The 14975-nt window shown below is 45.2% G+C and overlaps 1 protein-coding gene across 2 annotated transcripts in view; it reads right to left on the bottom strand.

The window, feature by feature from the left end:
- Positions 1–6824: 6824 nt before the first annotated feature.
- Positions 6825–14975, bottom strand: part of SUSD5 (sushi domain containing 5) — a 65080-nt gene continuing 56929 nt past the window's right edge. For both annotated transcript variants that reach the window (XM_009445078.4, XM_016940641.3), the window contains one exon: positions 6825–10787. In XM_009445078.4, the coding sequence (XP_009443353.4) occupies positions 9496–10787 (1292 nt within the window). In that variant the 3' untranslated portion in view covers positions 6825–9495. The remainder of the gene's footprint in view (positions 10788–14975) is intronic.

The following is a 14975-nucleotide window of genomic DNA, read 5'->3' on the forward strand; positions in this document are numbered from 1 at the left end:
CTTTGGCTTGTTTGCTTTCCCAGATTTTAGTCTCCTTTCTCCCCATCCGGGAAAGATGGTGGAAGACAAAGGCTAAATTTCTCCAGCCTCACAATGGTCTTCACTTGGTCTGACTTGTACCAATTCTAGCACCCACTGAAAAACAAGTTGAGTAGAGAGTGTAGAGTACAGAAATGTGGCTTTTGCCCCACTTTGCATCTCCAAAATTACAACGGTTGGCTGATCCCATTTGAGGACAATGCTTAGTTATAAGTCTCCAAGTTGGAAAAGGAAGAAAGCCAGAGCTGTCTAGTTTCATTCATTCTTTCAGTAAATATTTATTGAGTACCTACTGTGTGCTAGGCATTGACCTGGGAACTAGAGATACTTCACAGAATAACAGGGGAAAGTTCCCTGTGCTCATGGAGCTTACATTCTACAGGGAGAAAGCAATAGCCAATACATAGGAATAAATATATACAAGGTATCATGTAGTGATAATTGCTGTGGAGAAAAATAAAGCAGGGGAGGGAGTAAGAAATCCTGGAGATGAGGCTGCAGTTTTAAATGGGGCCTCACTGGGAATGTGACGTTGAGCAGAGACGTTAGGGAAGTGGATCCTGGACAAGGCATTCCAGGCAGAGGAACAGGATGTGCACTGCCCCAAAGTGAGAACTTGCTCTACGTGGTCAGGAAAGAGCAGGGAAACCAAGCAGAGTCGTGGGCAGGGGGAGAATGGAAGGAGAGGCGGCTGGGGAGGACAGGTGGTGGAGGGCCTTGGCTTCTGCTAAGTGAGATGGGAACCACTGGAGGGTTTGAACAGAGGAGTGCCTTGATTGATTTATATTTTGCAAGGGTCATTCTAGCTGCCATATTGTGAAAAACTTTAGTGGACAAGGGCAGAAGGAAGAGGGAAGACCTGTTAGGAAGCTACTGCAAGGTTCCAGGCTTGGGCCTGGGCCACAGCAACAGCAGTGGTCAAATATCTAGATTTATTTTGAAAAGAGCCAATAGGATTTGCTGAGAGTTTGAATGTGGAGTGTAAGAGAAGGAAGAGTTAATGATGACATTAATGTTTTTGGCCTGAATAGCAGGAAAGATGGAGTTACCAGTTACTGAAATAGGGAAGGATGGGCTGGGTAAGTAAGGAATTTGGTGCAAAGCAGGCTGTCTGTGGTTGGAATGGGAGGTTCTGGCTGCAAATCAAAGTGGAGAGTTTTCTCAGGTCAGGTCTGCAGCAGAGCTCGAGACAGGGATCTGAATGCACTTGGTTTATTGTTGGGGGTGCTCTCAGAAGGAACCTGTGAAAGCCTTTATCAGTCATTTATTGGCCGTGAGAAGTTCTCTGGGAGTGTGGGTACATTTGAAGGCAAGTGACTTCAGTTGAGGGCAAGTCTCTGGAAAAGAGGCTGTAGGCATCTGGCAGCTACCATGCATGGTAGTGTGTTGGGGGTGGGGGTCCTGGGCACTGGCTGTATGAAGGGATCTGGCAGGGCACCACAGCGCCCCCTACTGAACCATCAGCATGTCAGTGGCATTTAAAGCCATGCAGCTGGAGGGGCCATTGAGATTGTCTCTGAGTATTACTGAGAAGCAACAGAAAAGAGCCATGGATGGAGCCCTTGGGCTCTCTGGGAAATGGGAAATCAGCCAAAGGACTGAGAAGGAGTTACCTTAAGGTCAGAGAAAACCAAGAGAGTGTGGTGTTCTGGAAGCTGAGCTTTCTTTATTCAACCTCATTCCCTTCTCCAAATAAGCCACTTGTGTAGTTGGGCCCCTCCAGGGTTGAAGGCAAGAGGAGAAAGGCACAGCGTTTGGGAAACAAGACTTTTCCTGCAATAGCCTGGGAAGGAATAAAAGGATAGAGTGTTTGGGTTTTTGTGTAATGGTGGTTAATTGGGGTGGAACACTCACACGTTATGCTTTTTCTGGGCTTCCCTTATCCCCCAGAGCACTCTACCAACCTCGGGGAACTCGGACACATCCTTCTGTTTCTCCTTCAGCTCTATCCTGCTTCCCTCATCCCTTCTGACACCACGTCCTCACTCACCTGCACAAGAATCCCTGCATCAGGTTCTCCTTTGAGGGTACCCACCCAGGACAGTCCCCTACCACTTCTGTCTTGGGCTGAAGTTGCCCACGTCCACAAAATCTGTACTCCCAGCAGGGGTGTTTGGCCCGAGGAGTCAGTGTTATTACTGGTGGATGCACCGTGTCCACAGCAGCCCCCAATCCCAGCAATGCATCAGATCTTACGTGGCTTCCTGCTGGGGGAGATGGCCTTCACCCACGGGATGCCGGGTTCTCCTTTCTTTCCTCACCCCACCCTTTACTCCACCAGAGAAACTTCCTTTTGAACTCAGTGGGGAAGAGGGTGATGAGACAGGACTAGAAAGTAGTGGGGGACCCAGCGAGTGGACGCCCTGCTCCGGGATTCCTGAGTCTGTAAATAGTGTGCCCAGCAGCTGTGAACTCCCCTTATAGCCCCGGGCTGCAGTGTCCTTCCCAGCTGTGTGAGAAAATGAAAGCCGACGTCCACAGGGACCCAGGCAGGGTTGGGTGTTGTGACTCACTCCACCTCTGTGCCCTGCAGAGGTACTGTTGGGTCCTTGTCTTGTGAGCCTGGGGTGAGCTCTCTGTACATGTTGTTGTTCCACGTATGGGTTGAGTTGGCATGGTGGGGGGTCCTCGTTCACTCTCTGAAGTTGGCCTCCTTTCACTGGGGATTGAAAAGCACCTCCGCCCCTACCCTAGTGATGTCCCCTGAGGACCCGGGTGATAGTACAGTCAGTATTGTCAGTACTTTGCTTTGATTGAAGGCTGTAGAGCTGAGTTACCAAAATTTCTATTTCAAAGGAAACCAAACCTTAAAAAAAAAAGTGGGCTGGGTCTTCCAAACCTACCATGAAACCCTGGTGTGCAGGCTGCACTCAATGACCTCAACCCAACACCTCCCTGAGTGTGTTTCTTGGAAGAGCCTAGAAGATTCCTGGATGGAGACCCCATTGGTTCAGCCTCAGTCTGGCCCGTCTTGGAAAAAACAAACACATTTGTAAGCTTTGTGGGAGCTTCCAGGCCTGTTCTAAGATGCCTCGCTTGTCCTTTGACCCATCAGCATGGAGCTCAGTGGTTGCTGTTTGGTTCTGCAGGCTGGTGGGGAGGCCGCCCATCGTGGTGGGGCATCTGTCCAGCCCCATTGCCACTCAGGGCATCCAAACAGGAGGCACCCGCTGGGAAGGGTCTAAAGATACTCCTTGTGGCCACTGCTACTGTTCACACTTGACTTGTGGAGAAGCGAAGGGCTGAGGGGAGGTTTGTGTACACCCATGTATTTAAAAGTGACTGACTGACTGAAATGAGCACATACCGACATATGCAACATACTAATACCTTCCTGATTTTTGAGACTTTCTAATTACTACAACTAACCTGTTGTGCTCACCTCTGGAATTCAGAAAGAGAGCCACTGCGAGCACTGACCACAAGGGCTGCCTTAGGAAGGAAATGTGTGCTTTCAGGAGTTCTTATTAGGGGGATTTTAAGAGCACAAAAATTTTATTGAACCCACCTTAGTGGCAAACAGAAAATGATTTGTTAGATTGTCAGTTGGAAGGGGTTTATTATGACTGCTGGTGAAATAAACAGTGACCAGTTTCTGCCAACATTTATGGAAATAACGTTTCTAGGTTTTAAATGTGAGCCGTAAACTGAAGCTACTTCAGTTAAAAAAAAAAAATCAATACTTAAACTGTAGGGAAAAGGTGGATTGGTGCCAGAGAAAACATTATTTAATAGTGTCAGAACATGGAACTGCAACACAGTTTGTAGCAAGGCACTGAGAAAAACCCACAACTAATCCTTCATCGCAGCTGTCTGAACTCTTGATCATCTGCCATCCCCCAAACAGTGACTTCTTTTTTTCTGGTGACTCCAGGCCTGAATGACCTAGTGTGGAGAGTTTAAACTATGTACAAGGGAGGAAAGGAAAAAAGGAAAGGAACCTTAAGTAAGCCTCAGCCAAAGGTTTTATGCATTGGACTTCCTGTGCCTGCCCCCAGGGGCAAGACTGATCCCCATGCCTGTGCCCATGACATCTCCCTGAAAGAGAAGACACCATGACAGCCCGGCTTTGCCTTGACTGACCCACTGCTACCCCAGAAATAAGAATCAAGAGCAGCTATTGTTATCCTTAGAGTGTTTTCCGTCTAGGGCCGGCTCGTGAACAGCCACATATCCTTGCACCTGACACTGTCCCCACACAAATAGCTGGCTTTCGTTGCTTGTTGGATGAATGAGTGAGTTGGCTCTATATCCCCTTGGAGCTGGCAGGTAAGATATTAGTGCCTCATTTTACAAGAAGAGAATAGGAAGGAATTAAGCAATTTGGCCAACAGATACAAGATAGATTCCAGAGTTTTATCTCCCACTTTAGGGTGGCAGCCAGTAGGCCAAACTCCAAAGACCGTTGCTGATGTCTTTTTCTGCCTCCCCTCTTTGGGTTAGTGTGGTATGTACAAGCTCACTCTTGTTGAAAATTAGAAAATAGTTGAAAACAAAAGGTTTTTGTTTTTCTTTTTAAATCACATTAAATGTTTTACATTGCTTATTCTCTATTTTCTCTTCTATCCACTGGACAGGGATGTCTTCACCACATTCTAGAAGCTATGTTGTAATGAGCTCTGTTTTCTCAGGTCTGTGAAATTTCTGACATTCATCTAACAAAGTAGAAACTTCAAGCCGGGGACTCCTGGATCTCATGCAAGAGGAGTGGTCCTTGCTCGCCATGAGCCAAGAGCTGGCTGAGGTCCTGTCAGGCAGTAGAGGCTCATGCCTCTCCCCCGGAAGATTGTCTTTCAGAGGGGATCTGGAATCCCACTAGGAAAAACATTTGGAATCTGTTTCAAACAGGGACACAAAGCATCTTCAGGCACGACTGTCAACAGCAACTATGCTCCATGCATGCCACTAAAGGGCAGGCAGGAAAAAGAAGAGTAGAAGGAAGCAGGTGGAAAGAGTGAGGGACCAGCCAGCACAAAAAGAAGTCCACGTTATGGAGAGTTGATACAGCTGTCTGAAGAAGAGGTGGAGGACATGGAGGTCAGCCCAAGAATTCCAGAGGTTATGGTGAAAAAATCTGGACTGAGGAGGAGAGGAGGTGTAGGGAATAAGAGTTGAGTGTTGATGGATGTCTTAGGTCAGGATCCTTTGAAGCAAGGGAAGTGATGGGGTGCTCTCAAGAGAAGGGGTGTGAGAGAAGCAGGAAGGAGCCAGTAAGGATGTGTCTTCAGTTGGAGACTGACTTCAGCTTGATCTCATGGGAGCTCTGGAGCATGAATCATATCGGAGTTGGTCCCACCTTGAGGAAAGGAGGCCAGCCTTTTGCATTCCCATGACAGCTGGTCATTGGTTATAAGCTGCCCTAGCAGAGTATAAGGTGGTCTAACTTCATGGGTGAGGGAACTCTCAATAGGCCAAGGGCAATTCTCTGCGTTGGAAGGGTACACTTACGTGCTTATGAGCATTTTAACAGCCAACACTCAGGGCAGCTGGAAGACAGGTTCACCTATCTAGCAAAGGGGACCTGGGAGGGGCATCAACAATGTCCACAACATTGGAAGGCTTGGGAGGCATGGATCTGTGGTGGTCATGGATGTAAAAATGGACGTAAGGCAGATGGGATTGGTGCTGATGGCGTCTGAGCTGGATTTGCTAGCTGCCCTTCCGTATCTCTTCCAACATGCCCCTCCAACATGCCCGGTGTCCCAGAAGCCTGACCTCTATGGTTCCATTGCCTGGGCTTCTTCACCCTCTGATTTCCAGTTGCCACTGGGACATGCCAACAAGAGATGGCAGGGTGAGACAAGGTCTGGTTCCTTAAAATCTTTGCTTCCTCCAGGCCACAGTTGGACACTGGCTGCATTCTCTTTGAGGCCAGAGCCCTTGTCCTGCAGGGCCTTTCCTATTGCTGAGCTCTTGTTGGGTTCCATAACAGGTCCCCACCATCCCTTGATGGTTCCCCTAACTCTCCCCACACCTTTGTGAACAGTCCCTTCAGCTAACCCTCTAATTACTCCTTTGAGTGTCCTGTGAGTTAGGAGAAAGGGGATAATCAGTTCTCTCTTAGGCCAGTGCTTCTCAAGCTTTACCATTCATGCCCACCACCTGGGCATCCTGTTAGATGCAGATCCTGATTCAGCAGTCCTGGGGTGGGGCCTGAGATTCTGTACTTCTAACAAGCTCGCAGTGCCTGTGCTGCTGGGGCAGGAGCCACACTTTGAATAGCGAGGTCCTGGGTGTTTCGTTGCAATGAAGTAAGTGGTCTCTGGTTGGGGCAAGGAAGAGGGAAGTAGGGAGGGAGGGGGGACAAGAGTGCCACCAACTTCCCTAAAATCCTGCTGCAGGAGGTAACATAACTGAGAGTTAGGTTTAGAAAGGGCAGTCTTAGATCTTAGATATAGCAAGTATTAAGACATTATTTTCAAGATTACTAGAGATTTTTTTTTTTGGAATGGAGCCTTGCTCTGTCCCCCACGCTGGAGTGCAGTGGCATGATCTCAGCTCACTGCAACCTCTGCCTCCCGGGTTCAAGCAATTCTCCTGCCTGATCCTCCTGGGTAGCTGGTACCACAAGCATGCTATCACGCCCGGCTAATTTTTGTATTTTTAGTACAGAAAAGGTTTCACCATGTTGACCAGGCTGGTCTCAAACTCATGACCTCAAGTGATCTGCCTACCTCAGCCTCCCAAAGTGCTGGGATTACCAGTGTGAGCCACTGTGACCAGCGAGAATTTTTTTTTTTTTAAACCATGGTGCAGTAGCCTAGAAATAAAATACATTCAGCAACTGTTGGGGCAATAATTATTTATTTTAAATATCTCAGAAGCTTTGTGTTAATAGAAACCCCTCCCCCAATTTTCATGAGCATTAAACATTCACCATTCTCAAAGCATGCATGACATACAATTTAGATTTACATTGTTTTAATCATTCCCTTTCAACATGCATTTTTAGATTCTATAACATTAATTTAGAGGATACCACACCAATAAGAACTTAAAAACTGATGTGTTGGCTTTATTTCACAGTCCATGTCTACAAATAAAACATTTACCTGTATTAATAATTTGTAATAAATTTATTAATACACTGTATTAATATTGCCTATTTATTTGTTGGTATAAATCCAATGTTCTGGGTTATTCCACAATAATAGTTGCTAACACAGTCCCAATGCTGAGACAGAGGTTATTTTATATAGTTAAAAATAGAAAAGTTATCTTGCAGTAGATTAGGATCTAATTTATAAATATATACAGTCTCTGGCTTTTATTCTATTATGTTTTGCTTTGGCTACATGCAGAAAGCATTTTATTCCTATTGTTCTTGACTTCGTCTGATGCACAGGTATTCTAGTTGGTACCTTCAGGCTTTATTTTACCCAACTATGGGGAATAAGATCTTTGATTATGCTGCCTCTCTTTACAGCTACTTCGCCTATTACTTTTCCAAAGCTTGCTGAAAAGAGGTGGCAGGGTAGAAAACATGTTGCGAATGTTTTTTTTCCTTAGGTAAAACACCACCAACAATTTTTCAATCATAAAAAAGATCAGGATTTCCCTCTACCACACAAAAACACTTAGACTGCTATGGTGTCTCAAAATAAATGTGTTGCATTCGTCACCTTTTACCACTGATAACTATTTCTAAGAAGGTGATTCATATTAGAAAAATATAACATGTTTCATTTCTGTGCCAACATACAGGAGACTATTGCAGGTGGCATTTAGGCAGCTTCAAATGCCACCTCAGCTGCACACAGCCATGCCTGACTTCCACACAACACACACCGCATACTCATCTGTGCCTTTAGGGCTTCAGCTGGCCTCGAAGTTCACATTTGAGATTATTATAAACCAACAGGCTCTCAAACTTGAGTGCATATCAAAATCACCTGGAGGGCTTGTTATAAACAGAACTTGGCCCTACTCCCAGGGTTCCTGTTTCCTGAGTCCAGGGTGGGACTAGAGAATTTGCATCTCCAGCAAATTCCCAGGTGACGCTGATGCTACTGGTCTGAGGACCACACTTTGAGAACCACTGCCATAAACCATCCTCGCTGAGCCACCGTAAGATGATTTAGATGCTATGAAATGGGTTACCCAACAGACAGGATGGATTCTGTTTCCACAGAGCTCCCAGTTTCCACACTAGAGAACAGATCAGCACAGATCATTTCATATTCTTTCACAGATTCTTCTGCTTCTCCATCAAGTATGTGCCCATACTTGATATCCTGGTGTTCGGCCCTCTGAAAACATTTCTTTTTTTTTTTCTCCCGTGTCATTCTCTCTTACTGGAGTTCAGAGAAATGGTTAATCCTGAGAGAGGAAACCAAGGACTGAGTTTTGTTAGTCCTGGCAAAAATTCCAAGACATTCCTAGGCACAGACTGGTCAAGGACAACTAGGCCACTGCTTCTGAGGGGAAATGGTACTTACTGGTACAAAGCTAACTTTGTTTTTAAAAAATAATGGCAAATCCTTAACCATGAAAGATTGAAAATAAAATAAAATAAATGACAGGCTGTCCCACAGAATGGAGGGAACAGAGGGGGATGTGTGTTTCTTCACTCCTCACCTCCCCCAACAAAATGTCAGTCTTAAATTCTAATTTCAAGAAACAACGAAAAAAGAAACCTCAAAGCTTCTAGACTGTGTCCTGGCTCTTGGTTCATCTGCCCTCAGCAACATCACAACATTAAAAGGAAACAACCCATTATTCTTCCATATTCCTCTCCCAATAATTCAATATCCATGTCCTAGATAATACTGCTCTCATACACTTGGTTTATCATGACTATTTATAAAATTTCAGGGCATGAAGCTGGTGATTTTCTTTCTTCAAAAAGGTAATACTGTGATGTGGCTCACACCTGGAATCCTAGCACTTTGGGAGGCTAAGGAGGGCAGATCACTTGAGGTCAGGAGTTCTTGACCAGCCTGGCCAACATGGTGAAACTCCATCTCTACTAAAAATATAAAAAAATTAGCTGGGCATGGTGGTGCATGCCTGTAATCCCACCTACTTGGGAGGCTGAGGCAGGAGAATTGCTTGAACTTGGGAGGCGGAGGTTGCAGTGAGCTCAGATCGGGACACTGCACTCCAGCCTGGGCAACAGCATGAGCCTGTCTCCAAAAAAAAAAAAGATAATACTGTGATGAAGGAAGAGGCGATTTTTGACCTCACACTGGAAACAGGGCCCAAGCACAGGTCTGGGATTAGTGTAGTCAATTCCAGGGCAGATGGTGGAGGAGACATTGACATGAGTGATGATGCCACCAAAGCCTCCTTGCCCTCCCAGGTGCTCCAGAGACACTTCTCAGCCTATAAAACAAAGGGCTGAGGAAAAAATGATGAGCCCCAGTCCACCTGCGTCATGCTCTAGTGAATTATCGTGTGATGTGTCACAGTTATTTTCCTCCCAAGTGGCTTTGGGAGAACCCACTCCAAAGGTGCCTAGACCTTCTCCATCTCGATCTGCTGGTGGTAGTGCCGAGCCTGCCGCTGGCCAACATTCAGCTTGTACACGGAGCTCTTGTGCTGGCACTTGCGGTAGCCCCACACCATCCCCACACCTGCCAGGAGCAGCAGTAGGCACAGGACGGTGACAATGGTGGCGATCACAGGGCCTCTGCTGAGGCCAGGACATCCGTCCCCCACACACGACTCCAAGGTGGGATGAAGCTCCTCACTTGCACCTGGCCCGGGGCCTTCCTGTCCAAAGAAGTCTTCAGACAGCAGGTATGGGAAGCTATCCTGGATCTCAGGAACAGTGGTTTCTACTGGAGGCTGGGTGGTTGCCATGATCGTTAAGGGGATGTGGTTAGGTGTCTGCTTGACAGTGTTCACTGTTAATATCTCCAGGGTGGAGCTGGTGAGCTCATAGGGCACGGTGGCCATGGGAGATTCCTCTGTGATGAATCTCCAGGGTAGAGTTGACTGGTACTTCGTCAAGTCACCATCCCCAATGCCCTCAGTCTCGGAAGCATTCACGGGTCTGAGCGCCAAAGCTTCCACATCTAGCATTTGAGATGGAAGAACTGAACTATGGGTCATGCCCTCGCTTGGTGTGAGGGTGCTACTCTTGGGCTTCTTAACTTCCACAAGAATGGGCTGATCAGGAGTAACTAGGACATTTTCATCCAGTCCTACTGACCCATCCCCTCTGTCCCCATCTTCTTCCTCTTCTGCCTCTGTCTTCCTCCAAGCCCCATCTGTCACAGGGTAGCCATCTAACCAGGACTCATCACTGCTGCTCACGACTGGATCTCCTGCCTTGCTGTCATTCTTGCCCACAAATGGCCCTGAGGGACCATCAGTGTTGCCGTAGATCACCTTGGTTTCAGGTTCACCTGGGACCAATTTTACACCACTGTGGTTGTCTCCAGCAGAAAACTGCTTTTTGGTGTCATCATCCACCTCCTTTTCCAACCCAGGCTTGTGGAAAGCCTCAGCAGGAAACCAGAACAAGTGCTTCTGGAGCAGCCGTGATCCTGGTGAATCTGCGGGGACACTGCTCCCACCACCAGGCAAGCCTGTGGTTGGCACAAAGGCTTTATCCCAGGCTATGTTTTCTCTCCCCACAGAAATGGAGACCAGACGGTCCTGTTTTGGAGCCTCCTCAGAGGAGTCTCCCTGACCCCTGTCCTCGTCTGCCTCTGTCCGGGAATCCTCCATGAGCTCTCTGAATGACATAGATCTGTCATCAGGGAAGTTATCTTCATAGTCAATGTGTGCCTCAGCCTCATCTGGAAGAAAAGAGGGAAAATCCTCATTAGCTCCAAAGGCACAGAGCCAGTATAGAACACAAGAAAAGGAAATTAAAAGCATAAAGGCTGGGACAGAATAAATAATACTGTTATTATTCACAGATGATATGACTGTGTATCATAGATAAACCCAAATAATCTACATATGAATATTACAAGTAACTAAAATTAACATCTGAGCTTAGGCCGGGCATGGTGGCTCACACTTGTAATCCCAGCACTTTGGGAGGCCCAGGCAGGTGGATCACTTGAAGCCAGGAGTTCGAGACCAGCCTGGCCAACATGGCGAACGCCCATCTCTAATAAAATACAAAAAAATAGACAGGCATGGTGGCACATGCCTGTAATCCCAGCTACTCAGGAGGATGAGACATGAGAATCGCTTGAACCCGGAAGGCGGACGTTGCAGTGAGCCAAGATCGTACCACTGCACTCCAGCCTGGGTGATAGAGTGAGACTCAAAAACAACAACAACAAAAACAACAACAACAAAAAACGTGAGTTTATTAGGGATACTAGGTCTACAGTAAATATAAACATCAATTGTATTTCTAAATATTGTCAATAAACAGAAAATTAAAATTTAAAAGGATGCTATTTACAATAACATTAAAAAAACCAAACACATAGGAATAAATCTAACAAAAAGATGTTCAAGACTTCTACATGGAATGATATAAGACATTGCTAAGCAAAATTAAAGAAGACTTAAATGAATGGAGGAATAGACCATGATCATGTAGTAGAAGGCTCAAGATCATTAAGTTGGCAATTCTGTCCAAATTGATCTATACAGATCTAATACAATTCCAATAAAAATCTCAGACATTAACTGAATGTTAAAAGTTTATGGAAATGCAATGGATGGAAGTTTATGGAAATGCAATGTAAGAATAGACAAGGCGATATTGAAAAAGAAAAAGCCAGAAGACATATGCAAAACATTTCAAGATTTACTATAAAACTGCATTACCTTTTAAGGCTATGGTATTGGCACAAGGACAGATAACTGGATTACATTAAAATTAAGATCCTCTGTTCATTAAAAGCTACCACAAAGAGAGTTAAAATGCAAGGCAGAGTTAGAGAAGCTATCTGCAACACATATAACCTCCAAAGGGCTTGTATCCAGAATTTAAAAAGGACTCCCACAAATCTATACTAAGTAGATAGACAAACCATAGAAAAATTGGCAAGATACTTGACTTGGGACATCACCAGAAAGATATCAGATTAGTCATTAAACATGTGGAAAGATGCTCAACCTCACTAGTAAGAGAGAAATGTTAATTATAGTCATAATGAGATACCATTGCATAGCACCAGAATGGCTAAAATTAAACAGACCGACAATATCAAATGTTAACTAGGATATACAGCACTGTTAGTGGGAGTGTGAACTGGAGCAACCACGATGGAAAACTGGGCATCTCTACTAAAATTGAACATATGGATGCTCCATGACACAGCAATTCCACTCCTAAATATACACTTAACAGTAATGTGTGCATATGGGTACCAAAAGACACGCCTAAGAATGTTCATAATAGTAAAAAACTGGAAGCAATTCAAATGTCCATTAACTGGTACATCAGTTATGGTATACTCAATGCAAATCTGTACATCAATAAACATGAACCAACCACTGCTTCCCACAACAAAATAGATGAATTGCATGGCCATAACGTTGAGCCAGGCACAAAAGTGCACACTCTGTGTTGATTCTATTTATATAAAGTTTAAAAACAGGCAGAATTAATCTATGGATGTCAGAACTCAGGATAGTGGTTACACTTGGGTAGGAGAGAAGGGGTGATGACTGGGTATGGTACAAACAGGACTTCTAGGGTGCTGGCAATATTCGATTTCTTCACCTGTATCAAGGCCTAAATATCAGTGTTTATTCTTGATAATTCATTGGTTTGTTGCCTTATGATTTGTATGTATTTTATAATTAAGTTCAAAAATGCATCTTTTTTTTTTTTTTTTTTTTTGAGAGAGAGTCTCGCTCTGTCTCCTAGGCTGGAGTGCAATGATGCAATCTAGGCTCACTGCAACCTCCGCCTCCCGGGTTCAAGCGATTCTCCTGCCTCGGCCTCCTGAGTAGCTGGGATTACAGGTGCACACCACCACGCCCAGTAATTTTTGTATTTTCAGTAGAGACAGGGTTTCACCATGTTGGCCAGGCTGGTGTCAAATTCCTGACCTTGTGATCCGCCCATCTCGGCCTCCCAAAGTGCTGGGATTACAGGCATGAGTCACCGCGCCCGGCCCCCAAATGCATCTTTTAAAACACTGATTTGCTCTTTGTAAAACTTCCAAGTCATGAGATGATGCTGTAAAGTATTCTGAATTCAACTGAATAAGAAGCAGTAGAGCCCCACAACTAGGAGACCAGAATGTAAGGACAGCCCAACGAGAGGGGAATCAACTGGTCAGGAAAGCTCAAGAAGCTGGTGTCCTCAGAAGACAGCAGCAGCCCTTTGAGCTTCCCCTCTCTCAATGGTCTTTGAAAGCCAAGTCCTACTGGAAGATACACTTAAATTATTAAAACAGACTGCTTCTCCCACTTAACTTTCAACTTCGGAAGAACAAAATGCACAGAGCTCCAGAGCCAAGGTCTAGATGGAATGCTGAGGTGTCATGTGGTGCATTCCTGGGCTCTGAAACTAGATTAGTGGGTATCTGGCTTATTTCTAAAGGCTGTTAGAGAATAAGACTCTGTATCTTGCTTATTTAATGACTGACAGAGTTATAAATAAAAATTAACAATCTTTTCTGATCTGCTCCTGACACGTAAGCCCATTCACTTTACATGTGTCCTCAGTCAGAAAAGGGAAACAGTGGATGAAGAGCAAACATCACTGACAAATATCAAATGCATGTGTGTTTTATGCTTAGAAAAGGACAGCCCAATCACACCCCATTGGGTCCTGTTCATAAAACCTCCCACAAAAAACATATCAGATAGCTGGACCATTCTTATGAGCCTTGTAGAATTCACATACAGGCTCCCAGGGCTCAGTCAGGCCCTTCACATTCCCTGTTATATCCTCATTTCAAATCCTGCATCAACCCACTCCTTCATTCAACAGACCTCACTGAGTGCTGACTATGTGCTAGAGTTTGGGATCACTGGTGAACAGGATAAATACTCCCTCCCCCCTTAGAGCATACGGGACAGAATCTCATGGTCTTTCATCCTATAGGGTTGAACTTCAAAGATTTTGTGTGCATACATTTTCACCCAACATTCTGAATGAGCGTTAGGTTTTGCATTAAAGTACCGTCCTTCCTTCAAAAAACAACAAAATGAAATGAATGCCACTATGACAGAACTTTTCACTACAATTTACCCAAAACATACAGACAAGTCACACTGAGATTTAAGAAAGTCATGACTTATATCTTTGACCTCAGGATAAGGTGGTTAGATTGCTTGTGCACATGTGTGTACTTACTGGCTGTGGAAGACAGACTGCAATAATGGCCACAAATCTCCACTTTTCCCTGCATCAAGTCCTTTTGCAATGTGACTTTGCACCTCTTCCTATGAAAAGATGGGGCCCATTTTTTCATCTCTAGAATCTGGGCTGACCTTGTCCCTTGTTTTGACCTACTGAACGCAATGAAAGTGTTGCATGCTTTTGCTCTCTGCCTTGGAGCCCTGCCAGCTGCCATGTGAACAAACCTGGATGCTGAAGGATAAAAGACCCCATGAAGGAGAGGTAAACGTCCCAACTGAGGCCACCCTAGATTAGCCAGCTGTGGCCGACCACATTCACCTGAGTGAGCCCAGCCCAAACTGCTGACTCAAAGAACTGGAGCAGAATAAATTGTTGTTTCATGCCACTAAGTTTTTGGGGATGGTCTATTATGCAGAAAAAGCTAACTAACACACTAGCAATGAGCTGCTTGGGGGGCAGGCCCCAAGGCATTGTGTCCCTAAAGTAGAACAGTGCTTATCTACTATAGGTATTCTTATAGGTATTCTTGAGTGAGTGAAAGAATAAATGGTTCTGGAAGGAAAATGAGGAAAAGTCTGCAACAGCTCAGATCCCAAGCTTCTCTTCATCCCTACCTTAAAACTGTTCAGCACTGGGATCAGTTTCCAGGAGCACAGTCTCCCAAAACACAAGAGGACTATAGGCCCACTTCTAAATTACA

This window comes from Pan troglodytes, chromosome 2, assembly GCF_028858775.2.
Source record: "Pan troglodytes isolate AG18354 chromosome 2, NHGRI_mPanTro3-v2.0_pri, whole genome shotgun sequence".
Lineage (NCBI taxonomy): Eukaryota > Metazoa > Chordata > Mammalia > Primates > Hominidae > Pan > Pan troglodytes.